Source organism: Parasteatoda tepidariorum, chromosome 10 (assembly GCF_043381705.1).
Source record: "Parasteatoda tepidariorum isolate YZ-2023 chromosome 10, CAS_Ptep_4.0, whole genome shotgun sequence".
NCBI lineage: Eukaryota > Metazoa > Arthropoda > Arachnida > Araneae > Theridiidae > Parasteatoda > Parasteatoda tepidariorum.
The window spans coordinates 151444-175156 of NC_092213.1; the positions used below are offsets into that span (position 1 = coordinate 151444).

Genomic DNA, 23713 nt, shown 5'->3' on the forward strand with positions numbered 1-23713 from the left:
ATAGTTGTCAAGGCACTTTTCTCGGAATCAATCGAGAAGCATTTAAGTTGTTTTTTGAATTGCCCGACAATATGCTTGCAGTTTCTACGTTCAATAGAATAAGTCACTTTGAATGAGGGTTAATCATTTCAGTTTTTATTAATTAGTTATGACAACAAACAAATAAAAACTAAATTGTTATTATCTTGATGAGTCTTACGTCATTTCTTCCATGTTCGTCTGTTAAAACTGGATTTTCCAAGGCTTTAATAACGTCACACTATTTTGCACTTGTTCTGAAGCAGTTCTTATATTCTGTGTACAGCAAAGTAATGTAACTTCAATATTTTTCAAACCATGTATCTGAATTCGCGTTCAATCAACTAATGTACAGGCAACGTTTTTTCTTCTTCTTTCAATTAGTGCAATATATTAAGAATGTTCTTTGTAAATTACCAGATATTTTCTGCACACATAGAGGTGCAGAATATTTTGTGATCCTGATCTTCAATATATATGTTTTTGAATCTCTGTCAAAAATATATACGCGTTAGTTGTTGCTAAATAATATTTAATTGAGGAAGATACAAAAATACTGCCGAAATAAAACTAACTACTGTTGAGAAACAGGGGAACTAAATATATCCAAACTATTTAAGTTGTTAGACGAAATGAAGGTCTTTAAACATATTTCTGTTTTCAAATGCAATGGAGCAAGTTTTAGTGCCTTATGGTTTAAAGGTCTTTATTTCATATGGTGACATAACGAGTTTTGATGTTTTGCAGTTTTTTTTCCTAAATAGTGACATTTTTAACAAGGATTCTAAAGATATATATTCAAGGTAGTCATTACGAAATACCCTGCAGAATACTTTTTCTTATTAGATACAAAATGGAGAAGATAATTCGTTTTTCCCTTGCTGTAATGGAGAAGGGATTCCTTTAATGAAAAAGAGCATTATTTTATTCTTGCTTTAACGGAGAGGTGTATTCTGTTTTCCTTCTTCAATGGAGAAGTGTATTTAATTATATATTTTTGCATTAATGTGGAAATGTAATTTTTTACTTCCTTTAATAGAAAAGTGTATTCTTTTATCCTTTCGTCAAAATGTTTTTTTTTTTTTTTGCTTCGATAGAAAAGTACATTCTTTTATTTTTGTTTCATGGTGAAATTCATAGTGTTCTTTTCATGGTGTTCTTTTATTCTTGTTTTAATAGATACATATGTATTTGTTTGCTTTGCTTCAATGGAGAACGTATTCTTTTTTCTTGCTTTAAAGGAGAAGTGTATTCCTTTTTTTCTTGCTTTAGTGGAGAAGTGTATTCTTTCTTTCCTTTTTAAGAAGTAAATCCCCCCTTTGCTTTGATAGAGAAGTTAGTTATTATAATTTTTTTTTTGCAGTAATGAAGGTGTGAATTTGTTTTAACAAGTTCTCAAACTATTTTTGAACATTCAGAATTTTCCAAAGGTTGAAATTTATAAGCCTTTTAATATCAATTTCAAGTTAATTTTGGTCTTTAACATCAACTTTTCTCTTCCTTTGGATTTTCTGGTTCTGCTTTTCCCCAGGGCTGCAACTCAGAAGAGGCAAACACAGCAAAGAATGCTGTTGTGAAAAAATAAACTCCTGCTGTGATACAGAAGACTCTACTCCAGTTTGCTATGGTAACCTGAAATTACAAGAGAAATTATATACACTCTATAACAAAAAAATCGACGCATCAAGAAGCAATCATCCGATTGCTTTGAAATTTCGTATGCATGAATGTTTTGAACAGATGTGGCTGGAATGATTCCGACTGGGGACGTACAGTCTTTAGCGACGAATCCCGCTTCCAACTGTGTCCTAACGATCATCGAAGACGTGTTTGGAGACGCACAGGGCTGAGGGGGGATTCTGCCTTCACTATTGCACGCCACACCGGCCCTCAACAAGGCATTATGGTCTGGGGTGCCATTTCCTTTGACAGCCGGACCCCTTTGGTCGTCATTAGAGGTACACTTACTGCACAGCGGTACGTCGACGACATCCTAAGACCTGTTTTGCTACCGTTCCTTTTGCAGCGCCCTGGGCTGGTTTTTCAGCAGGACAATGCCAGACCACATACGGCACGTGTTGCTATGAACTGTCTGCAAGCTTGTCAAACTCTTCCTTGGCCTGCCAGATCACCAGATCTCTCTCCCATCGAGCATGTCTGGGATATGATGGGAAGGCGATTGCATCTGGCACGGAATGTTGATGACCTCGTTCGACAATTGGATCGAATTTGGCAGGAAATACCGCAAGAGACCATCCGGGAGCTTTATCGGTCTATGCCACGCCGTGTGGCAGCTTGTATCCAGGCTAGAGGCGGGTCAACACCTTATTGAACTTGTTACTGTAACTCTGCAATAAATTATTCAATTGTTTTGAAATGTTAATCATTTACTATTCTGTACATTGTCTTCCTATCCACTAATTTTCGTTTCAATCGGACAACTCCTTCTTGGTGCGTCGATTTATTTGCTATAGAGTGTATATATTAATTAACTAGAAGGTTAATCCGCCTGTCACAACACAACCGCTTTCCAATCCCGATCATTGCTTGCAGTATTTTTATTTAATTTTATTTTTCATATTTTTATAACCGGCGTGGTACAGCCGACCCGATTCTGAGTTTACAATTATCGATTTTCAACTCCGTAGCATTGCATGTAGTTGCGCCTTGTCTTCTAGGTAGGTTTTGAACCCTACCCAGAAGACAAAGGACAACTTCTGAGTCGAGTATTTGAAAAATATTGCAATCGCGGTTTGATAGAATTAACACGTATTTGTGTTATGTGGAGAGGAGAACGACGAAAATTAGTTTGACGGCTAATTAGCTGGACAATGAGACCGGTGGCTAGGGGATTCTAACCCATGATTCGCCTACCACTGTGGATATTTTACGGAACCGTAATTCGTATCTGTTGTATTAAGTAGCTCAGTGATTTTTCTTACTCTTTTTTTCAAAATATTTTTTCATCCTAAAACACCGCCAATAACAAATACAAAAATAAATGACATTTTTTTTTATAGACAGAAATATTCCGTGAGAAATAGGAAAAATAATTGTTTATTATAAGAACTTTAGATAAAGCATTAAATATGCCTGAAAACTTACATGTATTTTGTGAAATATTTTGCCAGAGATTTGCAATACTTCTATTTTAATAATCGATATTTTTTTAATAAATTTTGAAGTATAGTAACCACTATAACACGTTAAATAACTTAAAAAATTCTATGCAAAGTCCTGACATTGTTGCATAATATTCTAAATTGTGGGAAATTTTTCTTTAATTTTTGTTAACTTTAATGCTTTTAATCTACTTTTTCTTACAAATACTAGGAAAAATATTTTTTTAGCAAAAATTATTAAGTTTGTCAGCATTACCCCATTTGAAATGATAGCTCCAACCATAGTGGGTGCTATAACGCCTGACAGGTTTCCTATTCCATTAGTCAATCCATATATTACACCTAAAAATTTTTTAAAAAAAAGTTTGAATGACAAAATAAGGATTAGCAAAAATTCAACGTGAAAACAATAAGAATAAATTTTCTTTTATTTGCTGCATTAGATTTACTTTGTCGTGTAGCAAAAGTGACCGATGAATTGAAAAAAACAATTGAAGAAATGCACAGTTTCCTGCATTCTACTTAAGAAACATGTTAGTTTATGTGTACCAGTTTTCAACTGGCGTTACGAATTTCGTTAACAGGTAGCGACAATTACCGAGGAACACTTTAAAACAATCTATTAATAATAATCATAACTGATAACAATGTGACGCAGTTTGTGATCAATATTACTTGTTGCCCGAGATATTTCATGTAGAATTGGGTACTTGCAACTTGAGAAGACCACTAATACACAGTCACCTGACTTATGACCTCAGCCTCAGCTGGTTGTTAATAATTCGTTTGTATTCTGGTTATTGCTAAGGTCGAGATAAATTTCTCCACACAAGTAACAATGCTAATTAACGTGAAATAAATTAAATACTGCGCATTATTACATATGGAATTTGTTAAATATAATTCATTCTTATCTACATACTTTATTAAACCTAGATTTGTTATTTTTTTATGTATTTTATTTTAGCCGTGATAATTTTTGTTTTGCTCATCTGGCAACTTCATTGTATAATTAGTCTGTCTATGTTCTACGTGGCTTCGTGCCGGTCGTCGTGTTATGTAAGAATAAATCAAATTTTTCTTTGCGGAAGAATTTACAATGTGTCACTTAAGGGGACAGTGAAGTAAAATTCTTTCAAAAATTTGATTTTTGTGAATTTTACATCATCTATTAGCCTATACTTTTCTGATTAAGAAAATATATAGGTTTGCTAATTTTCATAAATTTAAAGTGCTTTAAAAGCAATAAAACAAAAGTAAACAAAAGTGCCACGCCCACATTTCAAGGTTTCGTTTTCTGTTTACTTTAGAATTCTACTGTTTTTTATGTTTTTTTACATTCTGCCTTGCGCCTAGAAACGAAATAAAGAAAGAAGCTCTTTTGTGGATCGTTAGTGACGGAATCTAACTTATTTATTGATTTATTGAAATTACATGCATTTGCTGACTTGTGTGCTCAATATAGGCTTATAAGTCATTGTCAAGTAGAAAATACAGATAGAACAATTCAGAGAAAGACATCACAAAGAATACATCCAGGGTTACGGTGGGATTCGAACCCGCTACCTCGAGATANTTATCACATATGGAATTTGTTAAATATAATTCATTCTTATCTACATACTTTATTAAACCTAGATTTGTTATTTTTTTATGTATTTTATTTTAGCCGTGATAATTTTTGATTTGTTCATCTGGCAACTTCATTGTATAATTAGTCTGTTTATGTTCTACGTTGCTTCGTGCCGGTCGTCGGGTTAAGTAAGAATAAATCAAATTTTTCTTTGTGGAAGAATTTACAATGTGCCACTTAAGAATATTCATATTTTCGGGCTAGGTTTACTCGAAATAGAGTGGGAAGAACAATCATTAACATAAACAAATATCAAGCTTCAACAGCCAATCAAAATCGATATACAGACTGATGTCACTTGCAGGTTTCTAATTATCTAACTAGTAGAATTTTCTTTATATTTTAAGCCGCCAGCACCGCCATCTGTTGAGAAATTTGCAACAAGTACAAAAATTTGTGAAAATTAATTTTCAGAATTTCAAAGTAGTATGTTGCCATCTGTATTTTTTCTGTTTTATTTTATTTTAAATTGGGTATTTTGACCAAGTACACTACATAGTATGTAAAATTTAGAAACATTTTTAATTCTTAGACTAAAACATGCAACGAAAATCTCTTAACTTTAGGATTTTTCATGCACTGTATTAAAAACAAATTTACTATATCAAGCAAGGAATATAAAACTTTTATTTTATTTCTTAGTCTCCAGGAGGTTTTAAAGTAGTGCCTACTTAAAATTAGTTTCGAAATTTAAAACAAATAAATTTTAAGTTTTTTTCAGTTTGTCAAATTATTTTATAAAAAGGCAGTGTATAGATGAGCATATTTTAAATCTTAATCAATAAAACATTCAATATTAAAGCTTTTTTTGTTGCCAATCTATATGCGTTTTAAAGTCAACCATCATTTAAGAAAAGTTGCTTTATTGAACAATTGAGTTAACAAGTTTTATATACTACTGAATTTAAAATTATATTTTTATAGTGGTTGATACCCTACAAGGCCATTTCTTCCAAATTAACAGAAGTTACGTGCATATTGCCTTTCAATGGAAATAATTGGGAAAAAATGGGAAAATAAAACATAGTTGCTTTTTTAATGAAATGTAATTAATTTGCTTGTCATTCATACATATATGTATGAATGACTCATCATGTATGAATCGCTGGTTGGATGGATCATTAAAAGAAGTAATTTTTACCTGCAAAATCAGGTGTCATGTCAACTGCTGTTGCTGTGTATCCTGCATATTTAAATCCATTCAGAAATAGTCCGAAAGTAAGCAAAAATATGATGACGACAGAATGACAGCCAGAAAAAGCTATGGCCACCATGCAGATTGTGGGAACAAATCCAGCTACGTGTAGGAAGACATTAATTTATTTATTCAATTTTAATTAATTTTATAAATTAATTAAAATTGAATAATGAATTTGACTTTGATAGGATAAATTTTATAGCCAACAATTTTTCTCGACTATCATTACGACTACATTAACGCACTACAAAATTCATAAAATACTTATCGAAGAAGTCATTTCTTAATAATCATGCTTGAATAAATTCCTAGGGTTTCTTTGCACTTTCAAAGACAAATTTTTAATAATTACTTCAGTCGCATGCGTTATTGGGTTATAAATAAAATTTATTTTCATGAAAATTAAAATTTATTATGTAACATTTATTAAATTAAAATTCTTAAAAAAAGTAATAACTTACTAACCATTAAATAATTATAAAACGCTAACGAAATATATATTATTAACTCTTTTATTTATTTATATTGTTTTCCCTAATCTCATTTGTGTTGATCAACATAAATTGTGTTTTCACGATTGTAACTTTTCATTTTAATGAAAATATATTAAAAGTAGTTTATATAACAAAAATGATATATATACATTATGATGGTTAACTAATTTCAATTCATTTAAATTAAAGGTCATTATAACGTAAGTAGAACCAAAATAATAAAGAGATACATATTTTTAAATTTAAAGATTTGCAGGTAAGTTATAGCTTGCAGGTAAAATATTGTTAAAATTTTCATTAAATTCAGGTAGTTTGTATAAGATTTCTACATCTTCTTTGCTAATTAACGAATGTTTTTCTTTTGGTCAATAACAATGTATCGACATTAATAAGAAATTGTATTAGACCATTATTTTTTCTCTTTATATTGAGAAAATAAATTTTGTATTAGGTCTACCTGAAAGCTATGTCTGCGAAAGAACACGCCTCATTTTACACTAATGTAAAAGTTTTTTTTATAAAAGAAAGTGATAGAGAATTGACCTTTAAACTTAACGGTAATGTTTTAACTGAATGAAACACAGCAGTATATATGGAGGATTGCAACTGATCTATTATCGCTTATCATTTTGAAACTGATCTAATTTCAGAATCTATTTCCACTTTTCTTTTTGAAACTAATTTATTTTCACTTATCTTTTTGAAACTTTTGTATTTATACAATCTACTATTTTGAAATGGATCTATTTAATCACTTATCCTTTTCCAACCTATCCTACACTTATCCTTTTAAAACTGATCTAATTTTGCAACCTGTTTTCACTTATTTTCTTGAAACTGATCTATTTTTAATTATCTTTTTGAAACTGATCTATTTTTACAATCTATTTTCACTTATCTCTTTAAAACAGTTCCACTTTCAATGTCTATTATCATTTTATCTTTTTGATCTATTTTATGAAACTACAGTATATTTGAACAAAAACATGTTCTTACCTATTGAATTACATACTTTACGTATTGTGGTTATATTCAACTTTTCTGATGACCGAAGTTTGTCTGATATGAAACCTCCAGTCCATGCACCCAATGCATCAGAAATATTGGGTAAAGACGCCAAAATTCCACTCTATAAACAAACATTTTAATCAGCGTACATTATTAGAGTTCTGTCATAGTTTTTTTTAAACTTATATTTGTATCCATAAGATTTAAAAAAAATTTTTAAACATAAATAGAAAAAAGTGTAATTTAAGGTTTTGGGAAATTTATAATACCATAAAATATAATAAGTTACCGAAAAAAATAAGTATTGAACCTCGAAAACCTAAATTAAAAAATTACAAATTTGACATTTAATCATTTTAAAATTAAAGAAATTGTCGTACACCTCATTTATTTTAAACACGCGTTAATTTTAAATAATTGCTTTATTATTTATTTAAGGGTTGTTTAGTTCGAAATATAAGAAAACTGAACAAATATTTTCATCTAAATTTAGTATTTCTGAATTATTAATTCTTGGTCAAAAATATAATAAAAATTTGTCAAAAAATATTTTTATTTGTCTTAATCTTGTCTAACAACATTTGCTGAGATTTTAAAAATGAAGTTTTGGGCAAAATATTTGCAAAGATTTTGATTGTTCGAACAGATGACTCACATTGTTACGGTAAGGGAATAAATGAGAAATGAATTTAAACACTTAATAAATTATTGGTAAATCATGCATGCTAGAACATTTTTATATTTAGTTGAATAGTTTTAATAATTTAATTACATTACATTAACTACCAAGAAGTTGTAGAAATTATATTTAGTTACTTACGTGTGAAGCGTGATTAAACAATGTCGTAACATATAAGATTCCTTAATAGATTTTCACTCTAGACATTAAAAGGGATAAATCTGTGCTGTTTAATGGGGATTTCTCCTCAAACAAAATCATTGTTAAGCAACGATGGGGAAAAAATGAATTAAATGTGTCACAATCGAAGGAAATTAGTTAAACAATGCTATGACCGGTAGTCTAATTGATAAGACTTCCCCTTAACGCTTCAGAGTGTTCTTTTAACCTCTTCGAGACGAGTGAGTCATATATGCATTCTCAGGTTGTCGATAATCAGGACAAAAAAAGATAAAACTGGTAGCCAACCTATTTTTATAGCAGTTTATTTATGGGTGGGATAATAATAGTTTGCTTTATTTAATTCGAATTAAACAACTATTCGAATTAAAACACAACTTAGTTCGAATTAAAAATTATATAGTTAGACTATTAACGCACTAGGATTGGATGTGTTAGATTTAAAGTGAAAGCAAGAAAAAGTCTGCCAAATTTGCTATGCCCAAACTTAGGCTTCCGCTTCTTATTTTTTACTATCCTGATTCTGATTTATTACCACTATATTTATGACTCACCCGTCCTGAAAAGGTTAACCGGGTGTCTGAAAGATCCTAAGAAATTTGACAAATCAAAAGAAGAAAATTGGAAGGTGATAAAAAGGTACGATTTGCTGCGTTCTGTCATCACCTCCTACGTCAGAAAGCCTCCAAACGGTATCTTATAAGTAGTCTGTCTGCGCAGATTATTTAAAAAGCAAACCACTTTCAGAGATGCCAACTGCTCCGGACACGCCAAAATAATTAAAAAAGCGGTAAATAACTACAAAGTAAACTTTGCAAATACTTGACTATTTTTGCTTGCTTTTTAAAGGGTATATAGCATGACACATCAATATTACGAATTATTTAAAAATAGTGGTGGATAAAAATCTATTAAATTGAATTTATTAAACTTAAAATTTATTAAACTGAAAAACTACCTCTTTAAAATGTATCTCTGCACTTGTGCGCATGAACCCAAATTCTATTTTAAAAGTTCGTTCGTTCGTTGTAGTGGAACTGGGCATCTGAGGCCTTACGGCCCTTTTCCCATTCATCTTGAAGTTAAACTTAGAAACATACATGACAAAATGAGTTCTTGAGAAAAGAAAAATTGCACTTTGCCATTATTAGGCAATGACAAAATTACAAGTAATAAAAATGTACATGAAAAATCTATTTTAAAAGTACTCATTCTCATACTCATATGTGTTGGTTATCTTAGCATCAGCCCCGCTAGGGGCTCCAACTAATTCATCTGAGTGGAAATAAATAATAAATCGCCGAAGCGCAACTGAAAGGTGAAATATTTTAAAAGTAAATGAGAGAAATGTATCATATATATTTGAGAATAGAATCTGTAGTGGTTGACGAGTAAATAAAACAAACCAATTACATTCATAAATGAAACAAATTTTTAGACATATATTTGCTACCACTTTCTAATTTTTAATAGATTCATATTAAATGGTTCTTTAATTAATTGGTTTACCTTCATAGTGGTCTGAACGGACTACCTACAAAAAACCGTATGGAGGCTTTCAGTTATAGGAGGCGTTGGTTCTGCTCGGAAACCAAGTGAATTTTTTTTTCTCTCCAAGCTTAAAAATTACTTACAAAGTTTATAAAGATATGGCGCCGCCATTTAACGCGACAACATGGAGCAATATAAGCGTAAAACTAGCAAACACCTCTTGCTAAATTTTCTGCAGAAATTTTCTGATATGCAACAAAAAACGTTGCTTTATAGTTTATTTTTCCGTTCAGCAGCGTCATCTTCTGGCGAACTTGATGACTAATTATGAAACTTTGCAAAAGTAAAGTCATTCTTTGTTTGAGTAGAAAGCAGGAAACTTTAAATTTTCTTTAATTAATTTTTTAAATCAGCATTTTCGAGACATTAAATTGATTTGCCTTACGGATTTGATGTTGAAATGAAGTATAGAATTGAGATAGGTTGGAATTTCAGTTATCATAATATTGAATCCGAACATGTGTCCAAAATTTGTCACCACCACAGCCCAGAATGGAATAGAAGTTGCAATGCTTTTCCATGGAACTTTTAGATCCTAAGAAAGAAAAAAGGAATAAAACAGCATTTACCAAGACTTACAACATTTTTATATAACATTAAAAAGATTATTATCATTTGGTTATTTCTATATAGGGGGTACCACTGTTGAGTTTTATTTTTATTTTCACCTCAAATTCGTGGCTTTATCATTTGAAAAATAACATCAAACTATATAAAAAATGTCCTTGAGATGACAATAACGAATATGCAAAATAGTTCTATTTACCACGCCCTATTTCCTCAAAAATTCACATTGTAAAATTTCCTCAAAAATTCACATTGTAAAATTTCCTCAAAAATTCACAATGGATAATAATTTATTTAAATACCAAAGCAAGAGGAGAGAGTAAAATTTATGACTAAGCAAGTTTTTGATAATAAATTTATAGGATTTTTTTATCTAACTTATTACCTACACTAAAAACATCGTCATTTTTAAGATGTTGTAATTAAATGTCTTTTTTAATTTATTAAAAAATTAGCATTTGTGAATAATTTTTATTTCTTTTTCGTGCCTGGCAGAGTCTGAACAACCTGCCTCTTAAATGGTTAAAAGTGTCTAGATAATGTGGGTTCATACTCCAATGAGTAAAGTAATTATTTGTATATGCGAGATATCCACCACCGAGATAGCTTTTTTTCCTGCAAGTTTTATTTTTGATGACTTAATCATTGTCATCAAAGGTAATAAAATGTAATAGTTACCTTATTTCTCATGCTAATTTCACCTTTAAATAGAAGTTTTTCTTCTTCTGTAATACTTGGATGTGTGTAGGGTGTTTCATAAATGAGGAATGCCCAAATGATGTACCAAATTACGCCCAAGGCACCTGAAATTGTCAATATTTTGAATTAATTCATCTAAAATCTTTTTATACGCGTTTTACAATTTGGGACTAACTTAGCTTCCTACGAAATGATGTAGCAAAATTTGCCTAATTCAATGTGGTTAAGTCTATGTTTGAAAGTTAAATCTTTCAAAATATGAAGATAATTCTCATTAAATAGATTTTGATTGTCGCTAAAATGAACCACATTCCATATTACATAGTTTCAAACGATTTTCTTTTCGATTATCAAAAAAGAATTGCCTCATTTGGTAGTGAATGGTCAAATTAACTTAACTCTTATTTGATAAGCCAAGAATCAAATATTATAACAAAAACACACACCGATCCAGGGTCAAGCAATTAAAATCTGTTTTTTGTTTTGTTACCAGGGCTCCACTTTTAATAGTCATGGCAGGAGTGCCTCTTAATTTCAACCGAGATCAGATGACGTGAACAGCGTCTGAGCTGATCCACCCCTCTCCAAGCTTCATACCTGCAACTTTTACATTCTTCCAAAAACGAAGGCAAATACTTAATTCACTTTTAGTCATCACTTAGAAAGCGATAAGATAACTAGCAAGTCTTCTTTATATATTTTTAAGCTATATAAATATAAGAGAACTAAACTAAACTCAGTGGCGTGACAGTCCATATAGGGCCAAGGCCGACCGTGCCCATCTCAGTTTTCTTGACCTTGGGGTCTGGGGTGCAGTAGCAGATGCTCCAATTAGGTGGTCAGCCGAACGCGAAACCCCCAGTGTTCAGTTCCCAAGCATGCTTGTTACTCATTTATCGACCCCCTGATGGGATGAAAGGCTGAGTCTACTTTGCCCGGCCCGATGATCGAACCCAGGACTTGTGGCACCGGAGCGCGAAGCGCTACCACTCAGCCACCGGGCGTCATATAAATATATGTTAGTTAAAATAATTTTAAATTTAATTTTAAAACAAGAATGGAGTATGTCTGCAAAAAAAATTTCTGACACATTAAAAATATAAAGTTTAATCTCAAAGAGTTGGCAGTTATGAAAATTCCGCACCGCAGACAATTAAAGGAATTTCAGTCACGACATATTTAAAGTGCATTATACTGCGTATTCATGCCTGTTTTTTTTAATTGGTTGCCACGATCGAACTCATGACCCCGGCTCTTCTCCAGCGAATGACGAGGTACGTTTTTAATAGATGTGCTTCCAAAGCACTTAAAAACAGGAACATTGTCAATATTAAATTTCATATCATTTTTTTAACACAATTTTATCTTAACTTCATTTTAAAACATGTTCTCTGCTTATTCTTAGTAATTGAATAATCGAGGCAAAATTCGAGTTAGTATTAAAGAAGATTTTTTTAACTAATTAATTTGCATTTAAAATTAAATTTGACGAATTGAGTATGTATTTTGGAAGTATTGAGTAAATCTCGATACTGAATTTCATGACGTGGAAACATATTTGTTCTAAATTATTCATGGCATGCTAATTTGCATTCAAAATTCAGTATGTAATTTAAATTCAGTATGTAATTTGGAAGCATAGACTAAATCATGACTCTGAATTCCATGACGTAGAAACACATCTGCCGTTTCAAATGAACAATCCAGTTTTATTTTTTTTCTTTCTTCTTCTTGTAGAAAATATATTTTGCCAGAAGTTTTTTCCTTATATATTTCAGAAATATTATCCCACACTAGTGATGTTTTGATAAAAATTAATCTGATTAACGATTCCACCAATATCCACCAAATTCGGTCGTTTACAGTAACATTGCTAAAATTATTCTTATTATTTTACATCGCGAGTATTGTAGGAATTTTTAGGAATTAATATTTTTACAGTATCTTCGCAAAGTTTTCACAACTCTTCAAAAACTTATTCTCGAATTTTAAAGCATTTGTTTCAGGAATGTTTTCCTAAAAAATTAAATAAAAAATAAAATAGGACTAAGAATTAATTTATTTTGCAATGGAATGTTAAAAATAAGTCTGTATATATTTTCATAGCAAAATCAACTTCATATTAAATATTTAGATTTTTGTTATTAATATATTCCAGTCATCAGCTGTTGCAGACCTTATTTATTTAGATACAAATATAAATAAATAAATATGAATAAATAAATATAAATAAATAGATGCATCCAGGATCAAACTTAATGCAGAGTTAATCTTTTCGAGTATTTTACGGTAGAATAGCTTCACGAGGATAAATACTANAAATAAATATATATAAATAAATATTAATAAATAAATCAATATAAATAAATAAATCAATATAAATAAATGTAAATGGAACAATATAAATAAATAAATATAAATAAATAAATATAAGTAAAGAACAGAACTTCTTTTTTTACACAAAAAAGCACATTTTTTAATGGTTACAAGAATTAACAAAAACTGCGCGGCTCCAAAAAGTTGTCGACTCTGGTCGAAATATTTAAAATTGCCTCTTCTTAAATGGAATTTTTTTCTAATTTTTACCCAATTTTCCGGTCTCCAATAAGTTTATTTGGTATTCACAGAGACGTCTAGGGGTCTATTTGGTCTATTTTAAATTAACTTACTTATACAGATCACTTGTGATTAATATTATGTTTTTAACTTATCTCCTTCACGACTCGCATTCTAGGTTATATCAAAGTTTATAATTTTTGACGAACTTTGATAGCCAGCAGTTTACCACGCCGAAGTTATTATAGACAAAAGCTCTTATCAAATTTAATTAACTTTCAACTGACAGATGAAGTACAAATTATCTGAACCAAGCATGCACATAAATCCGATTGATTTATAAAATATAGCCTTCAGCTAATTGAGATATGCAATAAAGTTATGATATGTAAATGCATGTCATTTATAAACTAATTAAGATATTCAGCACAGCTATGAGAGGTAAATGCATATAGCCTTTATCAACTTACTAAGGTATTCTACAGAGTTTGAAAGGTAAATGCATATCATTTATCAACTAATTGAAGTATTCATCAGAGTTGTGAAAGGAAAATGCATGTCATTTTCCAGCTAACTAAAATATTCAATAAAGTTAGGGGAGAAAATGAATGGCATTTATCAACTAATTAAGGTATTCAATAAAAATTATGTGAGCTAGGTATTTATTACCAAATACGTAGAAGACAGACGGCCATCCACCCAGAACATCTGAACTGCTCAACAGACCTGATATAATAAAGGAGAATACATTGCCTATGGGAGCACCCGTAAATATGATCGAAGTTATTCGACTTCTTTCCAGTTTTGGCGACCAGTTGCTGATGATGGCGATGACAGAAGGATAGCAGGCACCCTGTGGAACAAAGATTCGATTATCTGAAAGGAATATAAATTTCATATCGAAAGATTCTAAGATCGCTTCATTAATACGTTGAATGTCATGGGGGTCACCGGTGACCGGCACTGAGTTTGTTCGTAGCACCACGAGGGTTACCGCTGACCGGCAAAGCTAAGATTATTAGAAACACATAATTTAGTAAATTTCTTATTTTTTTTATATTATTATCGTTACTAAAATGATTTGAAGAAATTAATGCAATATAGAACACTCAAATTAGTTTATTTATATACTATTTTCAAGTGGTAGCTTATTAATTGGGATTCTTGGTTTAATAAATTCAATTTAGTAGATTTTTATCCACCACTATTTCTAAGTAATTCGTAGGCAATATTATTCACCACTTTTTCTTATAAGTCATGCTACCTTAATGCTGCATAAATCAAAATGTTTTTTATTCAACTTGTAAATATTTCATGGTGTATGGGTTAGGGGCCGCTGCGCGGCCTAGGCACCCAATTTTAGTTAAATAAAGAAAAGAAAGAATAAGTCATGCTAAACCTTTTAAAAAACTAGCAAAATCTGTCTAATATTTACAAATTTATTTTGTAGTTACCATTACAACTCATTTTTCCTGCTCCAAACTTCGATTTTCTGTGACAAAATATTGTATATTATCTGATTATAAACTTTATTAACTTCACAAATAGGAAATAAAAGGAGACATGTTTCAAACACTTCAAAAATAGGCGCCCGTTTTCAAGACTTGTCAAACGTGAATGAGAAAAAACAAAAAAGATTTGAAACAAAAATGTAACAATGCCAACAAAAATGGAAAAATAAAGGTGAGAAAAAAAAAACTAGAATAGTAATAGAGAGGAAAGAAAAATATAAAAAACCGAACAATAGAAACCACAGTGGCCGAGAGCAGCAAATCAAGGTAAAATGAATTTCCACATGCTATGGAGAGGTTGTGATGAACTATGGTCGTTAACAAAGGAATCAGCATTGATAGAAATAAAACAAGATTCCAAAGATTCAAGATGAGCTGTTGTGACTGGAGTAGACACAATTTTGGCATTATTGAATTTGAATTTATGACCAGGATTCCAACAATATGCATCGAATGATGATTTATCGAATTCTCGATAACGGACATATCTGTTATGTTTTGAAGAGTAAATTTTAAAGCACGAATGAAGTTCACAAAAAAAATCAGATTTTGCATTTTTTGAAAATTTGATTGGCTATATCTACTAAAGCACGGAAATCAAAATCCTAGGAAAGCGCCGTGTAGCAGATCTTAATAGCGAATTTTATTATTCAGTAAAGAAATTATCGAGGCATTGTGGTTTAATCAAGGGTTTCAGGAAAGAAAAAGGGCAAAAATTGAATTTTTCACAAACTTTGACAGAACATAACTCTTAAAAGCAGCAATCAAGTTACATGAAGGCAGCTTTAGACAATAATATAGCAAAACAAAACTTTGGGATGTTATAGTTTTCTTTAGACAAACCACTTAAAACGCACTTTTCTTACACTTTTAAAGAAACGACTTTAAAATTTTAAATCTTCGACGGGAGAGGAAATATATATATTTTTTTACAATCTCAAACTTGCAAAGCATTATCTTTTTCCTAACCTAATTCATTACAAAAACATCTAGTCAAACAAAGAATACCGCAATCACACAATGTCATAAATTCAAAATAATGGCTATTAGTCGCAAATTTGAATTATAGTTATTTTCCCAGCCACTATATGCAAATGATTGAAAAATTCATACGGAAGGCAACTTTTTTTCCAGCTCTCGTAACGAGGCATTTAAAATGTTCGCAAAATTATCTTTTAATCTAAAAACTTAAGATTTCTAATGAAATGCGATTTTAACCACACTATAAAATATTTTGCAAAAAGTACAGTTGTTGTCAGCCCTGTATCACCTATATTGCCTCTGGGTAAAATATTTTCTGAACCTGCGAAAATTCCGTAGCCATTGCGGGGTGCGTGCTAAGTGTTTATAACGCAGGGATGCCACAGTCAACTAAAAATGCAAGAGAACCGTAGTGGCTCAGCGGATAGAGCTCTCAACTTCCAACGATGCGTATCGGGTTTGAATCCAGACAATGGCTGGTTGATTTAAACTCCGCAGCCACCTTGCACCGATTACAGTGATGACGTAAATTATCCTCAGTGGTAAACGGATTATATGTTAGAGTTTCCTTGGCGGTAGGCTAACGGTAGGAAGTTTTCATGTCTTTCCCCTCCATGTAAAGCAAATGCGGGTTAGTTCCCTCAAAACGTTCTCCACGAGGGCAAAATTTTTCCCAATACTTCATCCAGGAGTTCCCTTGTCTTCCGGATTGAGTTTCAAAATTACAGGGATACAGGCTTGAACAGTGGTAGTCATAAATTGAAAATTCATCAGTTGTTATAATATAGAAATACAAGAAGTGGTAGAAACTCAATTCATTTTTGTTTATTTATTATCTCTTTAATTATTGAACTGTAACTACAACTAGGACACTCGTTTCAAATCATTCATATATAAAACAAAATTATTCTTAATAATCACTTTTAATAGTAAAGACAAAAAAATGTGCTGGAAAATTTTATTCTTTTTTTTTATTAGAATTGTGAACTTTATTAGGCACCACTTTTTGCATTTTTATTCGCCCGTCAAGACCTTCATAGCAGAGCTCACATATTGTTTTTCCAAATAACACTTATATTGCATTCAGAAAGTTTTTAAAACCTTTAACATAAGTTAAAGAAAAAACATATTTTATTACTATTTACCTCACCAATCCCTTCCAGAAACCGAAGCACAAGGAATGGAACAAGACCCCAACTAACTACTAGTGGTGTTAGTAGAGTCAGAATTGCTGTGGATAGTACACTGGCGCCAAATACTCTGACGGCGCCAAGCTTTTTGGCGACATATCCACCAGGTAGCATAGCTATGAAATACCCATAGAAGAAGGCACTCAGGATGAATCCTTGTTGGGTAGGATTCCAATTGTAACGCTCTCCCTAGTAAATAAAATCAAAACTTAATAATACAGTCAAACCTCGATATCTCGAACTTGGACGGAGAGGAGAAAAAATTCGAGATATCGAAAATCGCATGTTATCGATGGTAGAACAAAGAAAAATACTCTTTACATACTTTATTTATTATTCCATATTTATTCTAAAAACACTTTTTACACTTTCATTTAAAAAAAGATTCAATTGTTGTTTGCTTTAGAGATGTGTAAGAAAGTTTGCCTATAACACTTTCTAAGTGGACTATAGCTTTAAATGTCTCCTCTGACATATTCGGCTGCCTCTCAATAAATCTCCTTACAGTGTCCACGGCGGAAAGTGCTTGTTTGTTAGTAACAAAGGCGGTAAATCTTCGATTTCCTCATCCTCTTCCTCTGATAGTTCACAAGAAGCTTTCGTTTGAGCGATGGTATCATTGTCATCCCACTGACCATACACTGTTACTGCATCATCTACGTTTACAAAGTCATGAAATTCCATGTCATCAAGCTTCATGAGTCCGGTCAGTCTGTTTCAATCATTTTCGGTGTAGTTTTCAGCAGAATTAACGATATTGATTGTTTGACTATTTTCGTGATCTTTAATGAATCCAGACTTCTTGAAGCCATTCATTATCGTAGAAGAAGACACACCATTCCATGCCTTGTCAGCCATTCTTCAATTTTTTATTTTTTTTTTGTAATATTTTTTTAGTTTTAGAAAAAAAATCTACTCTATTTATAGAAAAAAATTTCAAGTTATCGAGGGATTAGAAAAAAAAATTCGTGAAATCAAGTTTTTTTTTAACATTGAGTGTATAGGAAATTTGAAGGGAATTTTTTTTTCTTCGAGATATTGAAAAATTCGTGAAATCGAGGTTCGAGTTAGCGAGGTTCCACTGTATATATATTCAAAATTTTTATTTTTCTTCGAAATAAATTATTTTTCGTGATAGGTGGTATAAAGAAATTTCTACATTAAACAGAGTTCTATAACATTTAGGGTTACAGTTCAATATTTTACTACTCAACAGTTTATGAAATAATTTTCGAAAAGTGAAGTTGGCTTCTCTGTATGTCTGTTTTTACAAATCGTGGTTATCCTGAATATTTCTAAAACATAGTATCTAAATATCACGAAATAAAGGCATGTTTATGGGGTAGATATATTTACCAACCCTATAAACAAATGCTTCTTTATGAATTAAAGATTTTTTTTTCTAATCACAATATAACATGTACAGTGCGCAAAAAAAATGGTTGACCACCATAAATAGTTTTTAACTTAATGATCAGAACTTCAAATTCAATCCTAATGCTAGAGCAGGTAGATGACCTTAAATATGCTAATTGGTGCAGATGATATTTTATTAAGAAATCAGATTAATAAACGCACTTTCTCTAAATAAGCATTTTTTTTCCCGTCGGATTCGGATATCTGACCCCCTACATTTTTATAAAATTCGATTTTGCTGAAATTTTGTATTTTGTCATTAAAAATAGCATTCTTTATATTATGTAAAAAAAAGTGTGTACCTTACAATTCAAACACAATATAACATATACAACTAATTATAAATAAAATAATAAATAAATACTGAAAGTCATATTTTTCACGGAATTAGCTTCAGATAAGCAAATTTTATAATTGTACGCAATTTTCTGTTTTAATTCTCTAAAAAAGTTCTCGAGATTTGGTGAAATACGCGAAAAGTAAAGTTAACATTAAGAGGTTCAAACTTTGGACCACGCTCCTGATTAAACAATACAAACCATATTTACCATATTTACCTATATTTACCATATATACCTATAAACTAGATAATTGATATATTTGAGGTCACCCTTTCGAACCTTTAAGATTGATTCCTAGAACGTGAAAATCTGATTATTAGGATAGGAAGTTATACGGAGTGGTTGGTACTTTTTTTATTGTGCACTGTTCAAGTGAAAAAACTCGTTTGAGTATAAATAAAAGTAACTTCATAAGATACATTTAAAAACATATTTGAAAAATAATATACATGATAAATAAAAACCAAAAAACGTATAGTTTGAAAACAGAAATAGAATTTAAGCTAGCAATATTAAAATTTTATTCAAGAAATATTAATATTTAAATAGAACACTTTCAAAAATGTCAATTCCAATTTAAAATGAACTCACCTTTACAGGCTCTTCTACTGGTAATGTCACGTCAACTAAACCCGGGCATTCAGTATCCAATATGCTTTTATTTACATTTGCATTTTCTGTGTGATTCACCATAGCTACGATAGCCACACTCACATTCACTCTCATGCAATATGCATTAAATAATCCAAAAAATGCCATCAGTGTTACAATGTATCTCTTTGGCACACTGCATTTGGCGATTTCTGAAAGCAAGTACGTCATTTCTAAAATATAGGAAACACAAGAATAATACGCACAAACGGAACAGAAAAAAATCTAAACAGAAAACATCCAGACAGGAAAAAAAAGTTCATGTTTTCGAAAAGCGAATATATATATAGACCTTTGTATTTCTTTTGTTGCTGAAATTTATTTTCATTTTATACAATCATTTCAATAAATAAGCCTGAAAAATGTGTTGCGCTGTACAGTTTTTTACAAGGGCTGAAAAGATAAATAATGCTTCATTAATATTTTAACGCAGTCTATCAGTGAAATATCTATATGATATGACTTGTCTTTTTTTTTCTTAGAGGAAACATTGTAGATGTAACAGCTGAGTTTATGAAGTAAATAGAAACGCGCAAAAGTCTTGTTTCGAAATAAATAGAATCAAGATGTGTTTCGAGATAATTGTTTTGACGGAAAAGTAGACGAAATTAACTGTTTGTGGGATGAGAAACTTTTTCAAGAAATTGATAAAATTTCAATTATTTAAATCTTGTAGAGATGAAATGAAAAAAAAAAAGTTTTTTTTTCGTTTATTATTAACCCGTTCGTTAGCTCGAATCAACTAAACCCTGAATATCAATTCAAATTAGCTTAACAGATCACTGATTTAATTCAACTCCGGTACTGTTTCAACTTTTTGAGGGGCAGGATTCTTTTTTCAAATGATTTTTAAAAAATATTTTAGTTGATGTTTTTTTAAGGTTCAGTGCCACTGCCCGGTATGCCCTACATTAATGTTTTTTTAAGGTCTAGTGCCACTCCCCTGTATGCATTTAACTGGTACTCCCAACACTGATGTTTCTCCTATTCAATCCCTTAGCAGATATTAAAATATCGAATAAATATAATATTCATACCTGCCAACTTTTACGCATTTGGCGTAAAATTTCATTTTTACATTTAAAGTGGTAGTAAATATATACTATTTTTCCTTTTATAAACTTAATTTTTAAATGATTTTGATCACCACTAGTTTTAAAAAACTTACGCATATATATTATTAACTGTCAACTTTCTCAGCTCAAGTTTTTTTCAATTACAAAGTATTTCGTTGCTTAAAATTGAAATTTTAATTCCATTTTAATACCACTGGGAAAAGTCGTGATTGAAGGAATTAAAAGTTGGCAGGTATGAATATTATATCAGCGAATAAATTCATATCAAATCGGATGAAACAAATATTTTAGAATTCACCAAAGCGATTAAGTGAATGCTGACATTCGCCGGAGAAAGTTGACATTCTCAAGATTTCAGTCATTAAAATAAAACACTAAAATACGATGGACGTAAAACAGTTCAAATATTTTGGAAATTAAATGGGTGTAATTTAGAATTATAATTATAAATTCAACTTACCGGATGGATCATCAATTGATTTCATTATTTTAAATTCAGTTTTTTAAGTTAAATTTTAAACTAAACTATTAAATGTATTTTTTTCCGAAAAAAATTATTTTTTGATAAATTTAAAATGTATGATTTAATAATAAAATAAATCCCGATTACAAAATTTGAAGTATTATTTTCGTTTTTCGAAATGAAACTAGTGTTGAAACGATAATTTAAAAGCATTAAAAGTTGGCGCAACCCCTGAAATGCAATAAAATTTAGCGTTTTATTGCTCTAATAAAAAAATAAATTGCGAGGCGAAATAAAATTTCTTATCTTTAAAGTTTGATAACAGGTAAAACTGATTTCAGCATAATACGTTGAAAACAACATTACATCACTTTCCTGATTTTAATAAGTTTTATTTATCATTCTAGACAATGTCAAAACAATAATAAAAACAATAGCCTGACGTATATGTTAGAGTAGTGTTAAAATACATATTTATGTCACTAATCGCGAGTACAGATATGAAAAAAAAAAAAAAAAAAGCCTTTCACTCACCGTCAATTCATTACTACTTCGACCTAAATTTTAAGCGTCGCTAAATTTTAAGTGTTATCTAAATTATTACATTGGGGAACAAACTTTTTGTTACATTTATACAAGTACTCGATCTCACCTAATTCGGGTGTGGGGGTTTCAAATCTGAAATTAGTTTTTTTTATCGAAAGCTACAGATTTTTTCCCAAAATAATATTTTCAGTTAAGTTTATTTTACATCTGGATGTACAAAAAATGTATACGTTTATATGCATGCATATAACCTTTTCTTTTCCCTTGAAAATACGCAACGCATGCAACGCAAGACAAAACTCATATGACCTTAGCGTATCGCATCATAATCTGAAATGTATTATGACCTTCTTCCTGCCCCGTCTTATATAGCAGAGAAGTGGGGGCACTTAGTATCCATTCCATTGAATTGTTAAAAACCTGGCTAAAAAATTATTATTAAATTGAGTAATATATTTTTAAGTTAGATTGCAGAAAATTTTGCAAATCAGGCGACTTGAAAAAGTCAGATATTTATTCAAATATCTTGATATCTTAAAGTCAAACAATTAAAATTCTATTTCTTAGAAAATATTCGAACGTAGATTACGTGCATTTTGCCGTGTAAAATTATATTCTTTGAAATGATGCAAAAATTTCTATACCTTATGATAATCAAATTATTGAATTAAATTTTTCGACCATTAATAAATAAAATAATGAAAAATAATAAATATTTACTAAAAAATTTTTTTTTTTACATTGTGTCATCTTAGGATAAATGAATTTTATAATTGTGTAAAAAAATTTTTCAACTCTCTTAAAAAATTCTCTAGATACAGTGAAATACGCAAAAAGTGAAATTAGCATTAAGGGGTCCAAACTTTAGAGCGCACTCCTGATCAAACTATTTGGACCATTTATCTCAGATTGCGGCTATCCAAAGAACCAAATACGTAGCAAAAAAGGTATGTTTATTCAGAAAAATAACGTTTTAGCGTCTGATTTCGTAACTTAAAATATCGTCTGCAGTTATTAATTAGCATATTTGAGGTCAACCCCTCGAGCCAGAGTCCTAGAACGTGAAGATCCGATCATTAGATCAAAAGTTATTCAGGCTGATCGTTTATTTGCTCACAGTACATCTTCCAACAATATCGGAGGGAATAAGTGGCGCTGCTATCGCCAAGTGGTGGCGTTTTTGTGTTGGAACGCTACACCATGTATGTAACACTGATACTGTTTTCTCTGACTATTTAAATAAAATTATTAACAATGTTAAACAAGTTTTTTCGTGGATTATTACCAATAATTCTCTTAATAGCTTTCCATTTTCTAAACTGGAATATGTTCTTTTGAGTTATTACTGCGACTATAAAAATATCCCTAATTGCGAATTTGATTACAGATAAATTCTAATAAATATGAGAATTTTTTACTAAATAATTTTTAGAGAATTAAAAGTGCTTCCTGATAATAACGATTATATTAATTTTAAGTCTTTGAATTATTAAAACAAATACCTGCATTTATGACACATGCGATAAAAAGAGTAGTTTTAAGTGGTCATGAGTGGGTTCCGTGGTCATAATGTAATGGCTCTTCGGTATATATATATATATATATCAATGGGCTGCCCCAGGTTTTCATGGGGCACATTAGGACCCATAATCCTCTTAGAACAATCCCTGACGTCTGTAAGCTACTTGAACATAGTTGCAGACCAGGTTCACCCATTCATGGCAACAGTTTTTCCTGCAAGGGATGGTGTTTACCAACAAGATAATGCACCATGTCATAGGGGTCGAATCGTCGAGTGACTTTCAAGTCATGTCTTGGGCCCCCACATTCACC

General features: G+C 30.8%; 1 protein-coding gene across 2 annotated transcripts; it reads right to left on the reverse strand.

Moving 5' to 3' along the window:
* Positions 1-113: 113 nt before the first annotated feature.
* Positions 114-21396, reverse strand: LOC107448836 (putative inorganic phosphate cotransporter; the record flags this gene model as incomplete). Of its 2 annotated transcripts, none has more annotated exon segments than XM_043055880.2 (10): positions 114-1650; positions 3397-3482; positions 5915-6070; positions 7462-7594; positions 10269-10418; positions 11129-11253; positions 14375-14558; positions 17343-17576; positions 19736-19947; positions 21332-21396. In XM_043055880.2, coding segments are annotated over 10 exon segments (1452 nt in total). In that variant the 3' UTR covers positions 114-1503.
* Between the last annotated feature and the right edge of the window lie 2317 nt (positions 21397-23713).